Source organism: Canis lupus, chromosome 30, assembly GCF_003254725.2.
Source record: "Canis lupus dingo isolate Sandy chromosome 30, ASM325472v2, whole genome shotgun sequence".
NCBI classification, from domain to species: Eukaryota; Metazoa; Chordata; class Mammalia; order Carnivora; family Canidae; genus Canis; species Canis lupus.
The window spans coordinates 1,142,771-1,159,804 of NC_064272.1; the positions used below are offsets into that span (position 1 = coordinate 1,142,771).

At 50.2% G+C, this 17,034-nt stretch overlaps 2 protein-coding genes across 4 annotated transcripts in view; one reads left to right on the forward strand and one right to left on the reverse strand.

The window, feature by feature from the left end:
* Positions 1–2,022: 2,022 nt before the first annotated feature.
* Positions 2,023–17,034, reverse strand: part of CHRM5 (cholinergic receptor muscarinic 5) — an 84,465-nt gene continuing 69,453 nt past the window's right edge. For 2 of the 3 annotated variants that reach the window (XM_025473338.3, XM_049104112.1), the window contains exon 3: positions 2,027–5,151. In XM_025473338.3, coding sequence (XP_025329123.1) covers positions 3,485–5,083 — 1,599 coding nt within the window. In that variant the 5' untranslated portion in view covers positions 5,084–5,151 and the 3' untranslated portion in view covers positions 2,027–3,484. Of the gene's footprint in view, positions 5,152–16,130; positions 16,238–17,034 lie in introns of those variants that run through there. The other variant, XM_035708832.2, reaches the window with a different exon arrangement.
* The window catches only part of AVEN (apoptosis and caspase activation inhibitor), a 172,946-nt gene continuing 171,169 nt past the window's right edge, over positions 15,258–17,034 (forward strand). Inside the window, exon 1 of the mRNA XM_025473340.3 lies at positions 15,258–15,594. Within this exon, the coding sequence (XP_025329125.1) occupies positions 15,334–15,594 (261 nt within the window). The 5' untranslated portion in view covers positions 15,258–15,333. The remainder of the gene's footprint in view (positions 15,595–17,034) is intronic.

Here is a 17,034-nt window from a genome sequence, read left to right on the forward strand (position 1 = left end):
ATTGGAATTGCAGATGCCAATATGAACTCATTTTTGGTAAGTATACATTGTACATATTTCTAATTCCTGAAAGGGCTCAATAGCAACAAATATATCCTAAGTCTATATTGGAGCCAGGTATCATTCTTTACTTGATAAAACCAGCATTCCTTTTTTTTTTTACATTTTAAATATGTTCTACACCCAACATGGGTCTTGAACTTACGACATTGAGGTCAAGAGTCACGTATTCCATCAATTGAGCCAGCCAGGTGCCCCTAGAACCAGCACTCCCTGAAAAATGGCTGACTCCTGGGCTGACGTATGAATAGGAAAGATGAGCCCGGAGCATCTTGTTGTACCAGACATACACCTTGACATAAAAAAAAAAAAAAAAAAGAAAGAAAGAAAGAAACACCTAGGGGAAACGAAACTTCTTTAAAACAGGGCCTGTGGTGAGGTCCTCAGAATGAATGAATCCAACTGTAAACTACAGGGACCCGGCGGGTGGGTGGGCATGAGCTGACTGCAGATCTTAGCCTTTTACACCCTCAGTCTCCCCAGCTCTGTGTGTGGTAGACCATGTAAGCTTTGACTCGTTACCTGCTGGATGCTGCTATGTTGCTGACGTTGTGGTTTGTTTCCCCTTGACTGTGAATTTGATGGCTTGTCAAGGGATCTGTTTTCAGTACAATTTTTGTTAAATATTCCTGGCCACTGCTGTGCTCTTTTAGGGGAATGTCCTTTAAGGGCGAAGCTGAGGTCTGCCTCTTTGTAATTGTGAAATCTGTACCTAATCTCTGGACTGGAATATCAAGTTGTCCACTGTAAATGTCAAGGGGCATAGTAGTATGTAGAACTGGCTGCCTCCGAGAGCCGGTGATATAAAAAGAAAAGGAAGTGTAGGCCTTTCAATTAACTTCACAAAAGATACACACAAAAGGGCAAGTCCTAGGCAATTGAGTATGAAAAATGTGCCCTAGTGTCCCTCCCTCCATCCCTCCCCACTGGTTCTGCATTCTTTTCTTTTTTAAAGATTGTATTTATTCATTCAAGAGAGACAGGCAGAGACACAGGCAGAGGGAGAAGGAGGCTCCCTGTGGGGAGCCCGATGCAGGATCACACCTTGAGCCCAAGGCAGATGCTCAACCACTGAGCCACCCAAGGCGCCCCCTCCCCCTCCCCGGTTCTGCATTCTTTTGTTTGAATTAGACCATGTTTCTACTGTGGACAGTGAATGGCCAATGTAGGCTCCAAGTGGGATTTTCATTTTTGTCACAAATCAAAGCCTTAAACTAAAAGAACCAACTGTTTACCTAGAGCTGTTGGAGCAGGTTTGCTTATGAAGTCACAGCCCCATTGGCCTCATGTCGGCCTGGGAGCATCTCCTGAGAACTGAGCCAGTTAATTAATTTTCTCCGTGAAATTCTTGGCAGGCTTCAACCTGCCCTTGATGAAGGCTCAGCAGCTGTATTGCTTCTGAGATGCTTCATCTCAACTTCACCAAGTTCCCACAAGGCCTGGGGAGAGGCCCGCGTGTACCTGCTTTGTCCTGCCCTGAAACCTTCTTGGGACTTGGTGTAACAGGCTGACTCCCTTTTCAGGGGGGAGGTGGAAACTTTCCTACACTCAAGCACATTCACAATTCCTGGGGCCACTAAAGCAGCTATTTTCCATTCCCTCAGCAAATAGGGTTGTAAACAAATGGTCTACATTAAGGGAAATGAAGCCTGGAGATGTTAAAACACATTCGCAGGTATAATCAGCCAAGGTGCTGTCCAACTGGAGTGCTTCGTCTTTAAAATCCTCACTGTGTACTGCCCTGCTGCTTTCTTTGTGGGTCTTTTATTCATCACATGCTGTTTTATAGTTTGTATCTTGCACATTGCTTTATTCTCAGAATTAAAAAAAAGAACAACCCAGGATCCCTGGGTGGCACAGCGGTTTAGCGCCTGCCTTTGGCCCAGGGCGTGATCCTGGAGACCCGGGATCGAATCCCACGTTGGGCTCCCGGTGCATGGAGCCTGCTTCTCCCTCTGCCTGTGTCTCTGCCTCTCTCTCTGTGTGACTATCATAAATTAAAAAAAAACAAAAACAACCCACCTTAGATTCAGTCTGTTCATATACAGAGAAATTTCAATTGAATTTAGTTTTTGATCATTTTGATGCTCTAATGTATGCTATATTGATAAATTTTATTTTTATATATTACTGTGATCTACATTTTGTTTTTCAAGATGAGGCTTTCATTTTTAATAACTATCACCAGTGTCACTGGACCTCAACCATACTTTTCTGAGCTTCTCATCTTGCTGGTGAATTTGGAGAGGAATGAATAAGTCATTTCTGAGCCATGATTTGAAGTACCTATTAAAAAAAGAAAGAAAGAAAGCCTTTCCCCTTCTGTCCCTCCAAATAGCACTTCTGACTGAAGCAGCACCATGACCTGCTTGTGCCTGGCTGTGAATTGCATCTGGATGAGAGAAATTGGACGCTGGCAAAAGAGTTATGGAAGAATTTCAAAAAAGTGGGGTGAAACCAAATTTGTTTTCCACATTTGCCTCAGGTTTGCCTGGTGGAGATTGGAAAATAAGGCCTCTGGAAACAATGAAAGGAATCATAATTAAATAGCCCAGAGAAGATCTTTATGCAATCATGTAGTTTTCCTTAGAACAGAGCATGGATGGTTAGGCCCACGTAGGCACAGAACACAATACACAATATCTGTTTAGATAAAAGGAAAAAAATTCTCACTGGTAAAAACGAAAATAACTGTGGAGATTTGACGGCCTTTACCAGCAGAGTAGAGGCCCCTGTGTAGGATTGGATGGGATCGGGTTTCGGTGTCCTTCCAGACCCAGGATTCTGAGAAGAAAGGATGGTAATGTGGAGACCAGCATGGTTTCCATGGGTACCAGGAGTTGGGATCGGTTGTAAAAGGAAAGGGGAGAGCTTCACTCAGATGTAGGGACAAAAAAAACGTACCACAGTACAGAACATGTAGTAGCTGCATAATACTGACTAGTTTATAAAGAAGTAGAGTCTTAGAAGCCAGCTGAACAGGTGACACAGTCTCCCAGTTCTGATAGGAGACAACTTAATAGACACAAATATATTGCACAAAACCTCAACACAGGTTTCTGCAGGGAAGGTTTCCACCCAGTCCCTGCTGCTCCCCAAAAGGTCAGGGAACAGAAATTCCCTAAGTCACTGTTCACTGTGATTCAGCATTCCTCATCCTGTGAAAGGACACAAGTCTGTCTCTTCACTTTAACAGCAAACCCCAGTAGCATGAGGTGACCTTGGTTATAGACAAGAATCATTGAATATGGCAGCACTTGTGGCAGCTGTGACTCCTTCCTTTGGTTATGGATCTCAAGCTCCACAAAGTCCTCAGGTGTCCAAAATGACAGATGTTCTTTTGAAAGAATTAAACCAGGATCAACTCACCCATCCTCAAAGGGAATTGACCATGGTGACTCTTCTGAGAGGCGTTGTTGACTTTTCAGGGGAGCTTGCTGTTCGCCTGCCAGTACAACTTCTCTTCTACTTTTTTCTTTTTCCATCGGCAGAGTAGCAGCATCTTAAAGGTCTTCCTGAAGGTTCTGTTGCAGAGGGCATAGCAAATGGGGTTGACGGTACTGTTGACATAGCACAACCAGTAGCCCAAGTGCCACAGGGTGACTGGGACACATTTGTCACAGAAGGTGGAAACCAGGACCATTATGTTATAAGGGGTCCAGGTGATGATGAACGCCAGGAGAATGGCACTCAAAGTCTGCGCTGCTTTCCTCTCCTTGACAAGGACCATTCTTTTTCGTTTGGTCATTTGATGGCTGAGGTTGGGATCCAGGCCTTTTGTGGAAGGATCCTTGGACACTGGGAAGGAGCAGGGCATGATTTTAACCTTGTGACAGCTGTTGTTGGCCTCCTGGGTCCCATCAGCTTTTACCACCAATTGGAACTTATAGGCCACACATTTCTGACTCTTGGATCTATGAGCAGCACCTGGGGACAAGAAGTATTTTTGGGTGTCATAGTCATTTTTTTCAGCTTGAGCTTCCACAAAAGTTTCCTTGGTCTCCTCGGCACTGAATTCTTCCCTTGGGCTTTCCTTGGTCTGACTCTTGTAGACTACTTGGAAGACAGGGTCAGCAGTGGACTTGTCCTCATCCTCTGAGGAAGGGCAGCTGCTACAGGTAGTGAGCTGCTCAGCTTTGGCCCACTCGGTGCTTGGGCCCATGGCTTGGGATGGCTTCCCAGTGGTGGAGGTGCTCCTGTGGGAGGATGACCAGGAGGCTTCATTCCTCTCCCTCTGGGCCAGCGTGGGCCGAGGGCAGCTAAAGCAGGATGTCAGCAGAGCCTTCTGAGCTGGCTTTCTTGGCTCAGCTTCGGCCATGGAGTCAGAGCCCTGGAGGTCGGCCAGGTCCTTGGTTCGCTTCTCTGTTTCCCGGTAGATTCGGCAGTAGAGGATGGTCATGACAGAAACAGGGATGTAGAAGGCAGCGATGGCAGTGCCAAAAGTGATGGTGGGCTCGGAGAGGAATTGGATTTGGCACTCATCTGGTGGCACTGTCCGCTCCCCAACCAGGTACTGCCAGCAGAGGATCGCCGGTGCCCAAAGGATGAAGGAGATTAGCCAGGCCAGGCCAATCATGATGCCAGCTCTTCTTGGGGTACGCTTGGCCCGATAGGTCAGAGGTCTTGTGATAGAAAAGTAACGGTCAAAACTGATCACCAGAAGGTTCATGACAGAAGCATTGCTGGCCACATAGTCCAGTGCAAGCCAGAGGTCACAAGCCAGACTCCCGAGCACCCAGCGTCCCATGAGGATGTAGGTGGTGTAGAGGTTCATGGAGAAAATCCCAATGATGAGATCGGCACAGGCCAAGCTGAGCAGGTAATAGTTGTTAACTGACTTCAGCTGACTGTTGACTTTGAAGGAGATCATGACTAAGATGTTGCCCACAATGGTGACCAGGCTGACCACAGCAGTCACGGCTGCAATGGTGATGATCTCCCACAACCCATGGTGTTCCAGAGGCTGGTGACTTACTGGGGTGCCATTGACAGTGCTGGTGTTGTGATAAGGTTCCTCTTCCATCCTTAAATAGGGTTAAGTCTTGGTTTCTAGACCATCTCTTTCCTCTCTCACCTCCTCTTGGTCAGCACCTGGAAGAGAGGTAACTGTGTTAACCCCACTCACCAGCAATGGATCTCTGCCCCACTCATTGCTTATCATGTGCAATAGAATATTAAGCATGGCCACACACATTCAGAGCAGGATGTGGAAATCTCTGAAAGCCTTGGTGACAGTCTTGCAGCAGCGCCATCCCTTTGCTTTCTGGAAGTTACCAGAGCCTGGGAGCCTTTCTTGCACCTGGGGCTGCTGCCCTCTTGTGTTTCCAATAGGCAATTTAAAGAAGAGGGGGAAGGAAAGGGAACCGGGTACGTGGGGAGCAAAGAAGAGAAGCAAGCAGGGAAGTTGAAGTCACTCTGGGTTGCGACGACGTTAGGGGCAAACGCTCTGTTTCCTAAGCTCGCAGTGGTAAGTACCCAGTGTGTCATGCTCTGGGGGAAGAGATGTCATATGGACTCTATCGTCCCTTTACCAGCTATGATTGAGTTTGATTCTAGGTTCAGCTATTAACCATTACTGAGGCCATGTTGTGAGGCAGGACCGCAGCACAACACTCCCCCCTGACGTTTGTGCTGGCTTCCCATGAGCACCAGCTGCTGCTGCTCACCTACCCCCGCTCTTGAGCTATTTGCCAGGTAATAGAAATGTTTAAATTATTTTATTTTCTGATTATAAAGTAAGATTTTCTTGTAAAAGCTCAAAAAATGTCAAAATGTATAGCTTAGGAAACAGGGGCCCTCGGTGGCTCAGTCGGTCAAGCATCTGCCTTTGGCTCAGGTCATGATCTCCGGGTCCTGCGATGGGGCCCCACATTGGGCTCTCCGTCAGCAGGAGTCTGCTTCTCCCTCTCCCTCTGCCCTCCCTGCTGCTTTTATTTTTTTTCTCTCTCTCTCAAATAAATAAATAAAATCTTAAAAAAAAGAAAAGAAAAGAAAAGAAAACAAGCCTCCTTTAACCGAATCTTGCAGAGGTAATCAATGCTCTCCCCTACCTATGCATATGCTAACAAATATTTAAATACAATTATTTTTAAAGAGGTGACTTTTTAATGTCTACACTCAAAATTTTGTTTTTTACTTAACAAATCATCATGGATACCGTTCTTTCTTATAAGATTTATTTTGTTGAAGTAATCTCTATGTTCAACGTGGGACTCAAACTTGTGATCCCAAGATCAAGAGTTGCATGCTCCTCCAACTGAGCCAGTCAGGCGTCCCAATGCACATCTTTTGTATCAGCATGTCTTTTGATTAGAGCTCTTTTTTTTCATTTTAATGACTGCACGTTATCCCATTTAATGGATGTAATTTAATCAACATCCACTGACAAATTCAAACTTTTAAAAATAAAAGTCAATTTTCCTTTTCTTTTTTTTTTAAAGATTTTATTTATTTGCTCATGAAAGACACACAGAGAGAGGTAGAGACATAGGCAGAGGGAGAAGCAGACTCCCTGCAGGGAGCCCAGTGTGAGACTAGATCCCAGGACATTAGGATCATGTGCTGAGCTGAAGACTGACGTTCAACCGCTGAGCCACCCAGGTGCCCCTATAAAATGGAATATTACTCAGCTATAAAAAGAAAAGATTTCCAAAGAAATCTTGAAAATCTTTAAACAAAAGGGGGGGGGGATCCCTAGGTGGCTCAGGGGTTTAGCGCCTGTCTTTGGCCCAGGGCGTGATCCCGGACTCCCGGGATCCAGTCCCGTGTTGGGCTCCCGGCGTGGAGCCTGCTTCTCCCTCTACCTGTGTCTCTGCCTCTCTCTCTCTCTATGTCTATCATGAATAAATAAAATCTTAAAAAAAAAAAAAAAAAAGAATGAAATCTTGCCACTTGCAATGACCTGGATAGAGCTAGAGTAAAAAGCTAAGTGAAATAAGTCAGTTGGAGAAAGACAAACATATGACTTCACTCTTGTGGAATTTAAGAAACGAAACAAATAAGCAAAGGGGAAAAAAAGAGAAAGGGGCAAACCAAGAAATAGGCTCTTAACTATGGAGAACAAACTGATGGTCACCAGAGGGGAGGTAAGAGGGGGATGGGGATTATGGGGGGGCACTTTCTGTGATGGGTGCCAGGTGATGTACAGAGTTGTTGAGTCCCTGTGCACTTGAAACTAATATACCACTCTATGTTAGCTAACTGGAATTGGAATAAAAACAACAACAACAACAACAACAACAACAACAACAACAAAACAAACCCAAAACCCGAGGCATCAAGTTGGAAAGCCTGAGACGTGGAGGAGACATGATGATTTTTTCTCAAGTCTTCAAAACAGAAATAAATTGTGTGTTGGAAGGATTTAATCTTTCCTATTTAATTTTATTAGAAGGTAGTAAGCAATTTATAAAGGGTCCTGGGAATTTGGATGTGCACATTCTCCTGTGACCACATGTGTATACTCAGGGGTTTTCCTCTCTGACCTGTTTCCTCATTTATAAAAATAAGGAAATCAGACTATGGGATGACGCAAGACCCCTACATTTTAATGATTTTGTATATTAAATAGTGCGATGGTGGATTTTTTTGTGTCATGTTGGCTATGCTACAGTTGCCAATTGTTTGGTCAAACACCTGAGTCTAGATGTTGCTGTGAAGGTATTTTTTAAAATGATTTTGTTGTGCCCAAGATTGCGAATCCAAGAAACCACCGAGGAGCCGACACCGACGCAAACACACTAGGGTTTCTTTACAAGCTGGAGCTTGAGTCCAAGTGCACCCGACACAGCGGAGCAGGGACTTGGACCCTGAGACTAAGAGGCGTAGCAACTTTATAGGGGCCAGTGGCCCATGGGATACGCAGAAAGTTGCACAGTCCTGCTGGTCCACTCGCAGGTGGCCGACTGAGTTGTATTTTACCCTAAAGTATCCATTTGAACTGGCCTATCACTGAGCTGGATTTCCGGTTAGGGTGTGCCCTGGACTTGACTAGGGTGGGGCAGTGCCCTAAGCAGGTCGGCACAAGACGGGTACAGCACAAAATGGAGTCAGTCCTGCTCTGCTTGGCCAGGGGTAGGGGATTTTTGTTAAATTTCCTGGGTCCCACAATTTTTTAATTTTTATTTTATTATTTGAGAGAGAGCAAGAGAGAACACAGCAGGGGCAGGGGCAGAGGGAGAAACAGGCTCCCTGCTCAGCAGCAAGTCCAACGTGGGGCTCAATCCCAGGACCCTGAGATCATCTGAGCTGAAGGCAGATGCTTAACTGACTGAGCCACCCAGGGAGCCCTTTATTTATTAGAGAGAGAGAGAGAGAGAGAGAGAGAGAGAGAAGTGGGGGAGAGGCAGAGGGAGGGAGAAGCTCAACAAGCTCTTCTGAGTTTGGAGCCCAATGTGGGCTCAATCCCATGACCCCAAGATAACGGCCTGAATTGAAATCAAGAGTCAGACACTCAACTGACTGAGCCACCCAGGTGCCCCTTCCAGTAACTCTTACTGCTTTTTGGGTTGTGAAGGCAAATAAAATATATATAATTGGTTATCTGGGGGGTGAGAACTCATCTGAGGTCTTATTTGGTTACTCAAACTGTAGAAGTTCCCATTTTCCAGGACACCTGCCTGGGTGACTCAGTGGTTGAGCGTCTGCCTCTGGCTCAGGTCATGATCCCGGGGTCCTGGGATCAAGTCCTGCATCGGGCCCCCTATTCAGCAGGGAGTCTGCTTCTCCCTCTGCCTCTGCTCTTCCTCACCACTTGTGCGCTCTCTCTCTCTCTCAAATAAGTAAATAAAACCTTTAAAAGTAAATAAAAGTTCCCAATTTCCACTACTTTTATGGAAAGTTACCCTAGTTTATGTCTAGGGTGCCAGTATTGGCAGAGAGCAAACAGTCACCCCTGGTTATTTTTCTACCACCAAACAGGAGACCAAAAATCCCAGAATGATGAAATTGTCCTTGTTCCCAACTCTGGGTCTATTGCATCTTGCTGCTTTGTTGTCAATAACTTACAAAGGAAGCAAACCAACACAAAAGCGAAGAAAGGTAACACTGTATCACCTGAACTCTCTTCCTTGTGGAGTGGCCTTGATGACTTCTGAGGTTTTGCATGAGATGAGCTTAGGCCTTGCTTTTCTGAAATACCTCTTCTCTGAGCTCTATGCCTGAGCCTTGCTTCACTGTTTCTATAGCAACCATGATGGAAAACTTTAATAGAATCTACAATCCAGTGATATCAGGACATCATCATAACCTGCTCTCCTCCTGCCCTCTCCTTTTTCAAGGATACATCAAGAGAAAGTTAGCTTAAATACATGGTGGCATTGGGTTGGACATCATGAAGAACTTGCAGTGACAAAATATGTGCATAAAAGAGGCTCTGAATTTGCCTTTTCGTTTGTATTTTATTTTATTTATTTAAAAAAAATTTTTTAAAGATTTTATTTATTTATTGAGACGCAGAGGGAGAAGCAGTCTCCACGCAGGGAGCCCCACATGGGACTTGATCCCAGGTCTCCAGGATCATACCCCAGGCTGCAGGTGGCGCTAAACCGCTGCACCACTGGGGCCTCCCGCGTTTGTATTTAAAGTTGGTTTGTGTAACCTCTTTTAATTGATAGAACACTGTCCAAAGATATGGTCAAAGATGTGGTGATTAAGAAATGGCTTCTTTTTAAAATTTTTTTCTTTCTTTTTTAAATTTGAATTCAGTTTGCTGACACAGAGTATAACACCCAGTGCTCATCCCATCGAGTGCCCTCCTCAGTGAGAAATGACTTCCTGATGTCACTGAAACAGTAATATCTGGGTCAGAGTTTTGTTTTGTTTTTTTTTAAATAGGGATTTTATTTATTTATTAATGATATGACAGAGAGAGAGAGAGAGAGAGGCAGAGAAACAGGCAGAGAGAGATGCAGGCTCCATGCCAGGACCCTGACACGGGACTCGATCCGGGGACTCCAGGATCGTGCTCTGGGCCAAAGGCAGGCGCCAAACCACTGCGCCACCCAGGGATCCCTGGGTCAGAGTTTTAAGGTGATATATGCGCTTTTAAAACTTCTGACATGTATTTATTATTTTTAATTGAAGTGACATGCAATATTGGTTCCAGGTGTACAAGAGAGTGATCTGTCTTGTTCTGTACTTTCTGAAATGCACACCCTGATAAGCATAGTTCCCATTTGTCACCATATGGAGTCCTTACAATGTTACTGATAACACAAGTGTTTAAAAGCATTCTGTGTTCACCACTGTGCTGGATTTCCTGGGGCGGATAAAAGAGATATACAATAGTCCTTGAAGGGAAGCAGTCAGACTTTCATAGTTGTAAGAAGAGAGGATAGAAGAATTAAGTTGAGCCTCTGTTTCGCATTTAGGACAGAGGCCTATCACGCAGGACACGAAAAGACTGTATTTTCTCCGTGGACAGGAAAGAGAGTGGGGCTGTGTTACATGGAGGCCTAAGCCACAGCCATGGATGCTGCCCTGTGCCCCATCGAGCCTTGGAGCTGCCGGCCGGGTTTCCCCCAGCTAGGGTCGGCCTTGTCTTGCTGCCCCAGAGTGCTGGACAGACATCCTGTCTCCCATGTGCTGCGACACGAGCAAGGCTGCCAGGTACGGCAGAGTAGGTTTACGGGAGAATCTGTAGCTCCAGGAGCTCGAACTGTGTTGTCCAAGTCTTCTAGCGGACTTAAAGGCCTTAAAGTGCGTGTATTTATTTTTTAAAGATTTTATGTATTTATTTATCTGTGAGAGAGAGAGAACGGATGAGAGAGAGAACACGAGGTGGGGGGTGGGGAGGAGAGAGAGAGGGAGAAGCAGACTCTCTGCTGTGGGAGTGGGGCTCGAGGGGGGGCTCGATCCCGGGACCCCAGGATCATGGCCTGAGCTGAAGGCCGACCCTTGGCTGACTGAGCCCCCCAGGGGCCCCATGATGTATGTATTTATTTTTGAATTCTGAGGATCGTGCATTGTTCTGGGAGCAGCAGAAAGACACTGAGCCAAGGAGGAGGAGGATGAACTGTACCAAATGAGGTGGGTGCAACAAGAAAGACAGCCTGGGGCCTGCCTATGGGGCTGGGTTGCATGGAGATCACAGAGACCTTGGGAGGTCCTTTGGAGAGGTGGTGGCGGGAAAGACCTTGAGGGGAGGCTTATGGAGTGAGTGGAGAGTCCTGGGGCGCTGCAAGAGACAGAATAGGGAAACGGGGGCAGGAGCAGGATTAGGATGTGGGGCCAAGAATTGCTGCTGTTAGGAGAGGCAGAAGCACACCATGTTCGTGTGCTAATGTGAGCGATCCGTTAGGAAGTACAAACTGGTGTGTAGGAGAGAGTGGGAGCAGGTGCTGGAGAGATGTCCTGGAGGGGAGGGGAGTGGAGTAGGACATCGGGCAACCACAGGGGCACAGGCCATGCGGACGCAGAGACCTTCTTGTAGCAACAGGAGAGGACTTGGCAGGGCATCTGGGCTCTGACACAGGGAGGTGGACACTCTTTTCTTATTGCTTCCCCTTCTCTGTGACATGGAAGCAGGAGTGGGCTGGAGGGTGAGGAGGGTCAAGTCATGGATTCTCCAATTTGGGAGTCGCCTATCATCTCAGGCAGTTCCCTGGGTCCAGCTCTGTGGCCTGGGGCACCTTTGCCATCGGCAGGCAGTTCACTAGCTCCCACCCTCGTCAGGTTCCCAGCGGGTTCAGGCCTGACAGGACAGCCTCCCTGCAGCCCAGAGGGCGGCTGTTCAAAAACTACTGAATACCAAGACCTCTTCTGAGACCTTAGTGATACTTTCCAGTTTGCAGTTTATATGCTATGCATCAGAAATCACCAAGACTGTAGAAAATCTGGCTAAGAAGAGAAGAATCAGGAAGATGCATTTGTTCCATGAAAATTCATTAGCAAAGGGCCAATGCTTTTTAACTATTTTTAAATTATTTTTTTAATTTTTACATCCTATCACAACATCCACTTTCATCAAGCAGTGAGAGTTTATAAGCTCTATGGCGTCAGGCTAGAAATTACGAGCTTTCCTGGGATTACGATGTTTGAAGGCTCAAATACCACCTTGATTCAGTGGTTCTCAAATTTGAGCATGCATCTGAACCACCTGCTGTGCCATGGGTGTTAAGCCACTGATGGCTGAGCCTCATCCCCAGTTTCTGGTTCAGGGTGAGGCCTGAGAATTTGCATTTCTAATAAGTTCCCAGGTGATGCTATGTTGCTGGTGCACACTTTGAGAACTATTGCCTTAAGGAATTAGCTGCCTCTTTTTTTTTTTTTTTTTTTTAATGATCAAGCCACATATATTTAAAAATATGCAAAAAGTACCCTTTATTTTCTTGAGGAGCTACCTATGTAATTCAGCACTTTCTTTTTGATGTCTCATGAATACTACCTAAGGGAAAACTGAATTTTTTATTCATGCAATGGCATATTTTTAAAATCAAGACTATCAAAAGTTAACACAATAGTAGAAAATCTTCCTTCCCTTTGTTATTTATAAAATCAAAAGGCCTCTAGTTTGCAATGCAAGCAGTACTTGTGTGCCATTTTTCCTTGATGAGAGATCTCTTTTCCATGTGGATCAGGATCAAGGAGGAAAGCATACTCACTCAACATCTTGGTTGAAAGAACTTCAGCTACAGGTGTCCTTCCAATTAGGAAGTGTTAGCAAGGGGGCCTCAGAATTCTCCATATCTAAATACTCCTGGCTGAGTTGTAAAAAACCTTTAACAGACAGCGAAGGGGAGAGTAATAGTCTCTGGAAATCTGGTGGTATCTGCAGCATAGACTTAAGAACACAGATTCTGAAACCAGACTGAACGGGTATGAACCCCAGTTCTGTCAAATTATTTAACTCCTTTGTGACTCAGTTCTCTTATCTGTAGAACAGGAATAATAATAGTATTTATCTTAGAGGGACTATTATGAAGATTGAAAGTTAGTGCATATAAAGGACCTGGAATAGTGCCAGGCACAAAGTAAATGTTAAATAAATGTGAGCTCTCACTCCACACTCCACAAAGAAGTCCATCTTTTCAATCATAATTTTGGAGCCTTTTGGTGGGATAGTTATAGAGTGAAATCAACTTTTGCTAGTGATTCTCATCCAGGATGATTCTGCCCATCAGGGGAATTTGGCAAAAACTGGAGACATTTTTGGTTGTCATGACTGAGGGGAGGAGGTGTTGCTTGAGGGTACCAATGAGTGGGGAGAGGACAGGGATGCGATGAAGTTAAACATTCTATAATGCACGAGACAAGCCGCACTGCAACAAAGCCCTGACTTGCAAAAATTTGCTAATTTCTGTGGTGTAAAAATTCCTACCGTGACCCATTTCAAGTACCAACTTTATGTCACTGAATGTAGAATCAGGAAGAGATAATTTACCACAGCATCCTAGTTCCTGGCCACCCAGTGTGGGGGGGTCCAGGTTGTCCAATTTTTTTTTTTTTTTTAAGATTTTTAAAACTTTATTTATCAGGGCAGCCCAGGTGGCTCAGAGGTTTAGTGCCGCCTTCACCCAGGGCCTGATCCTGGAGACCCGGGATCGGGTCCCGCGTCGGGCTCCCTGCCTGGAGCCTGCTTCTCCCTCTGCCTGTGTCTGTGCCTCTCTCTCTCTGTGTCTCTCATGAATAAATAAAATCTTAAAAAAAAATTTATTTATCAGAGAGAGAGAGAGAGAGACAAGCAGGAGAAGCAGGCTCCCTGTGGGGAGCCTGATGTGGGACTCGATCCCAGGACCCTGGGGTCACGCCCTGAACCCAAGGCAAATGCTCAACTGTGAGCCACCCGGGCGACCCTGTCTAATGCATTCTTAAAAAATGCCTTTTCTATCTGTGTGTATCTCCTCTTAGCTCCTTCATGGTGCACAGGGAAGAGGATATAGTTGTTGTTACTCTTATCTTCCTGTTTAGTGTTTATCTAGACGTGGGATTATTGAATCTGAGAGTTGAACATGGGGATGAGTAACTGAACCCTGGGTATGACTGACAGTCTTAATTTTGGAAGCAGAGACACAGGCAGAGGGAGAAGCAGGCTCCATGCACCGGGAGCCCGATGTGGGCCTCGATCCTGGGTCTCCAGGATCACACCCTGGGCCAAAGGCAGGTGCCAAACCGCTGCGCCACCCAGGGATCCCAGTCTATTCTTTTTTTTTTTTTTTTTTTTAAAGACTACTTAGTAAGAAAAAGGAATTACTGGGACACCTGGGTGGCTCAGTGGTTGAGCATTTGCCTTTGGCCCTGGTCGTGATCCTGTTGTCCGAGGGATCGAGTCCCACATCGGGCTCCCTGCATGGAGCCTGCTTCTCCCTCTGCCTGTGTCTCTGCTTCTCTGTGTCTCTCATGAATAAATAAATAAGATTTTAAAAAATAGTAAAATTATTAATGAGTCTCAGAACTTTCTATTACATAAGTGACACACAAGAACACACTGGAGTGAGCCTCCCTGAGTTAAAATGCCAATTTCTACCACATAAAGAAGTCTTTTAACTTCCAGGGCTGCTTCTCGTCTCCAAAACAAGGATGATGCTGGAACCTGCCTAACAGGGCTGATAAGGGAATCACTCACTCACATGCTGAGTGTAAGCTGAAGCAGACTTGGGAGCCCTTCCAGCCACCACCAGTTCCGCACCGCTCTCTCTTTTTTAAATTTTTTTAGTATTATTTTTTAATTTACGATAGTCAGAGAGAGAGAGAGAGGGAGAGGGGCAGAGACCCAGGCGAGGGAGGGGCAGGCGCAGGCTCCACGCAGGGAGCCCGACGCGGGCCTCGACCCCGGGGCTCCAGGACCACGCCCGCGCGGCCGCCCGCCTGCTGCAGCCCGCGCCTCTCCCCCGAGGCCCACCTGCCCTGTCCTCCCGGTCTCCTCCTGAACCCTGAATTCTCAGCAGTGTTGGTGATTCACAGATACTCCTTCTTGAAGATCAGGGGTTAAGTGGGGAGAGAAAGGAAAAATGGACTCGCTGGGAGTGTCCGCGCCGTCGCCCCCCCCCCCCCCGTAGCGCAAGCCTTCCCGTCCGGACTTTTCTTCCTTCCACGGAGCCCAGCTGCCGCCGAGCAGCCGCGTCACCCTCGCGCTCACTCGCTAACCCGCCCCGGCCGGGCTCCCTCCCGGGCCCGCCGTCCGCACGCCCTTCCCGCGGCCGCGGCGAGCCCGACCCCCGCGAGTCCCGCCCCGCCCCGCCCCGCCCCGCGCGCTCGCCGCCCCGGGGCCCGTCGCTCGCAGCGGCTCCGAGCGACCCGTCTCCGGTGGGGCCGGGGCGTCTCCGCGGCGGCCAGATGCAGGCGGACCGAGGGGCGAGCGGAGGCCGCGGCCGCCGGCCAGGACGCGCCCGGCCCGGCGGCGACCGCGAGCGCGACCGTGACCGTGACCGCGACCGTGACCGGGCGGGCGCCGCGGCGGCAAGAGGCGGCGGAGACAGTGGCGGCCGCCGGGGGCGCGGCCGGGGCTTCCGAGGAGGCCGCGGCGGCCGAGGAGGAGGCGCCCTGCGAGGCGGCCGTCGGGAGCCAGGAGGCCGGGGCGCGGGGGCCCGGGCGCCGGTAAGAGGCGCGGGCCGCGGGGTCGGGGCGTGGCCGCGGGGACCGGGGCGGACGGGGCCGGCGCGTGGCAGGAGCCGCCAGCCGCTCGCGGCGCGCACGAGGTGGGGGCGTCGGCGGCTGCGCCTGCGCCTGCGCCTGCGGCTGCGGCTGCGCCTGCGCGGGGCTGGCGGAGGGCGGAGGGCGGAGGGCAAAGGCGAGGGCGGGGGCGGGGGCGGCGCGGCGTTCGGGTGGTGGCCGTGCGGCCGGCCTTCCGGGGCGCGGTGCCGGGGCAGGTGTGCCGAGCCTCGGGCGCGGGTTCGGGGCCCTGGGACGGAAGGGGGCCCCCGCGGTGCACGTTCGCCGCGGGAGGCCCAGCGAGCGGGAGGATGGGCGGGGTCTACGGGAGCAGGGACGGCCCCCGAGGCGCGGGGCCCCTAGTGTGGCGGGGCGGGGCGGGGCGGGGCGGGGCGGGGCGGGCTGCGTGCTCCCCCGCTTAGCGGTGCGGGTCTCTTTCATCACGTACGCGTAGGATCAGGGGTCACTGCCCGCGTTCTTACACGTTTGGAATCTGGAAATACTGCGGCAGCGCGGGCTGAGTTTTGACAGCGGCGCGCCCGGCGGGGCCGCACGTCCTGGGGGCCTCTCCGCGCAGCTGGCAGCCGGGGAGGGGCGGGGAGAGCCGGGGAGGGGCGGGGAGGGGCGGGGAGAGCCGGGGAGGGCCGGGGAGGGGCGGGGAGGGGCGGGGAGGGGCGGGGAGAGCCGGGGAGGGGCGGGGAGAGCCGGGGAGGGGCGGGGAGGGCCGGGGAGAGCCGGGGAGGGCCGGGGAGGGGCGGGGAGGGGCGGGGAGGGGCGGGGAGGGGCGGGGAGGGGCGGGAGAGCGGGAGGCGGGGAGAGCCGGGGAGGGGCGGGGAGGGGCGGGGGGGGGCGGGGAGGGGCGGGGAGGGGCGGGGAGAGCCGGGGAGGGGCGCGGAGGGGCGGGGAGGGGCGGGGAGAGCCGGGGAGGGGCGGGGAGGGCCGGGGGCTCCGGCGGGGAGAGCCGGGGAGGGGCGGGGAGGGCCGGGGGCTCCGGCGGGGAGAGCCGGGGAGGGGCAGGGAGGGGCGGGGAGAGCCGGAGAGGGGCGGGGAGGGGCGGGGAGGGGCGGGGAGGGGCGGGGAGGGGCGGGGAGAGCCGGGGAGGGGCGGGGAGAGCCGGGGAGGGGCGGGGAGAGCCGGGGAGGGGCGGGGAGGGGCGGGGAGAGCCGGGGAAGGGCGGGGAGAGCCGGGGAGGGGCGGGGAGGGGCGGGGAGAGGCGGGGAGAGCCGGGGAGGGGCGGGGAGGGCCGGGGGCTCCGGCGAGCGCTCCCGGGTTCCCCGCGGCCGCGTGGCGCGCAGCTGTGGGCTGAGCCGAGACCGCCTGTCCCTGAAGCGTCGGGAGTCTCTTAGGCGCGCCACAGGCGGGGTGTCCCCGAAGACAGTGATTGTA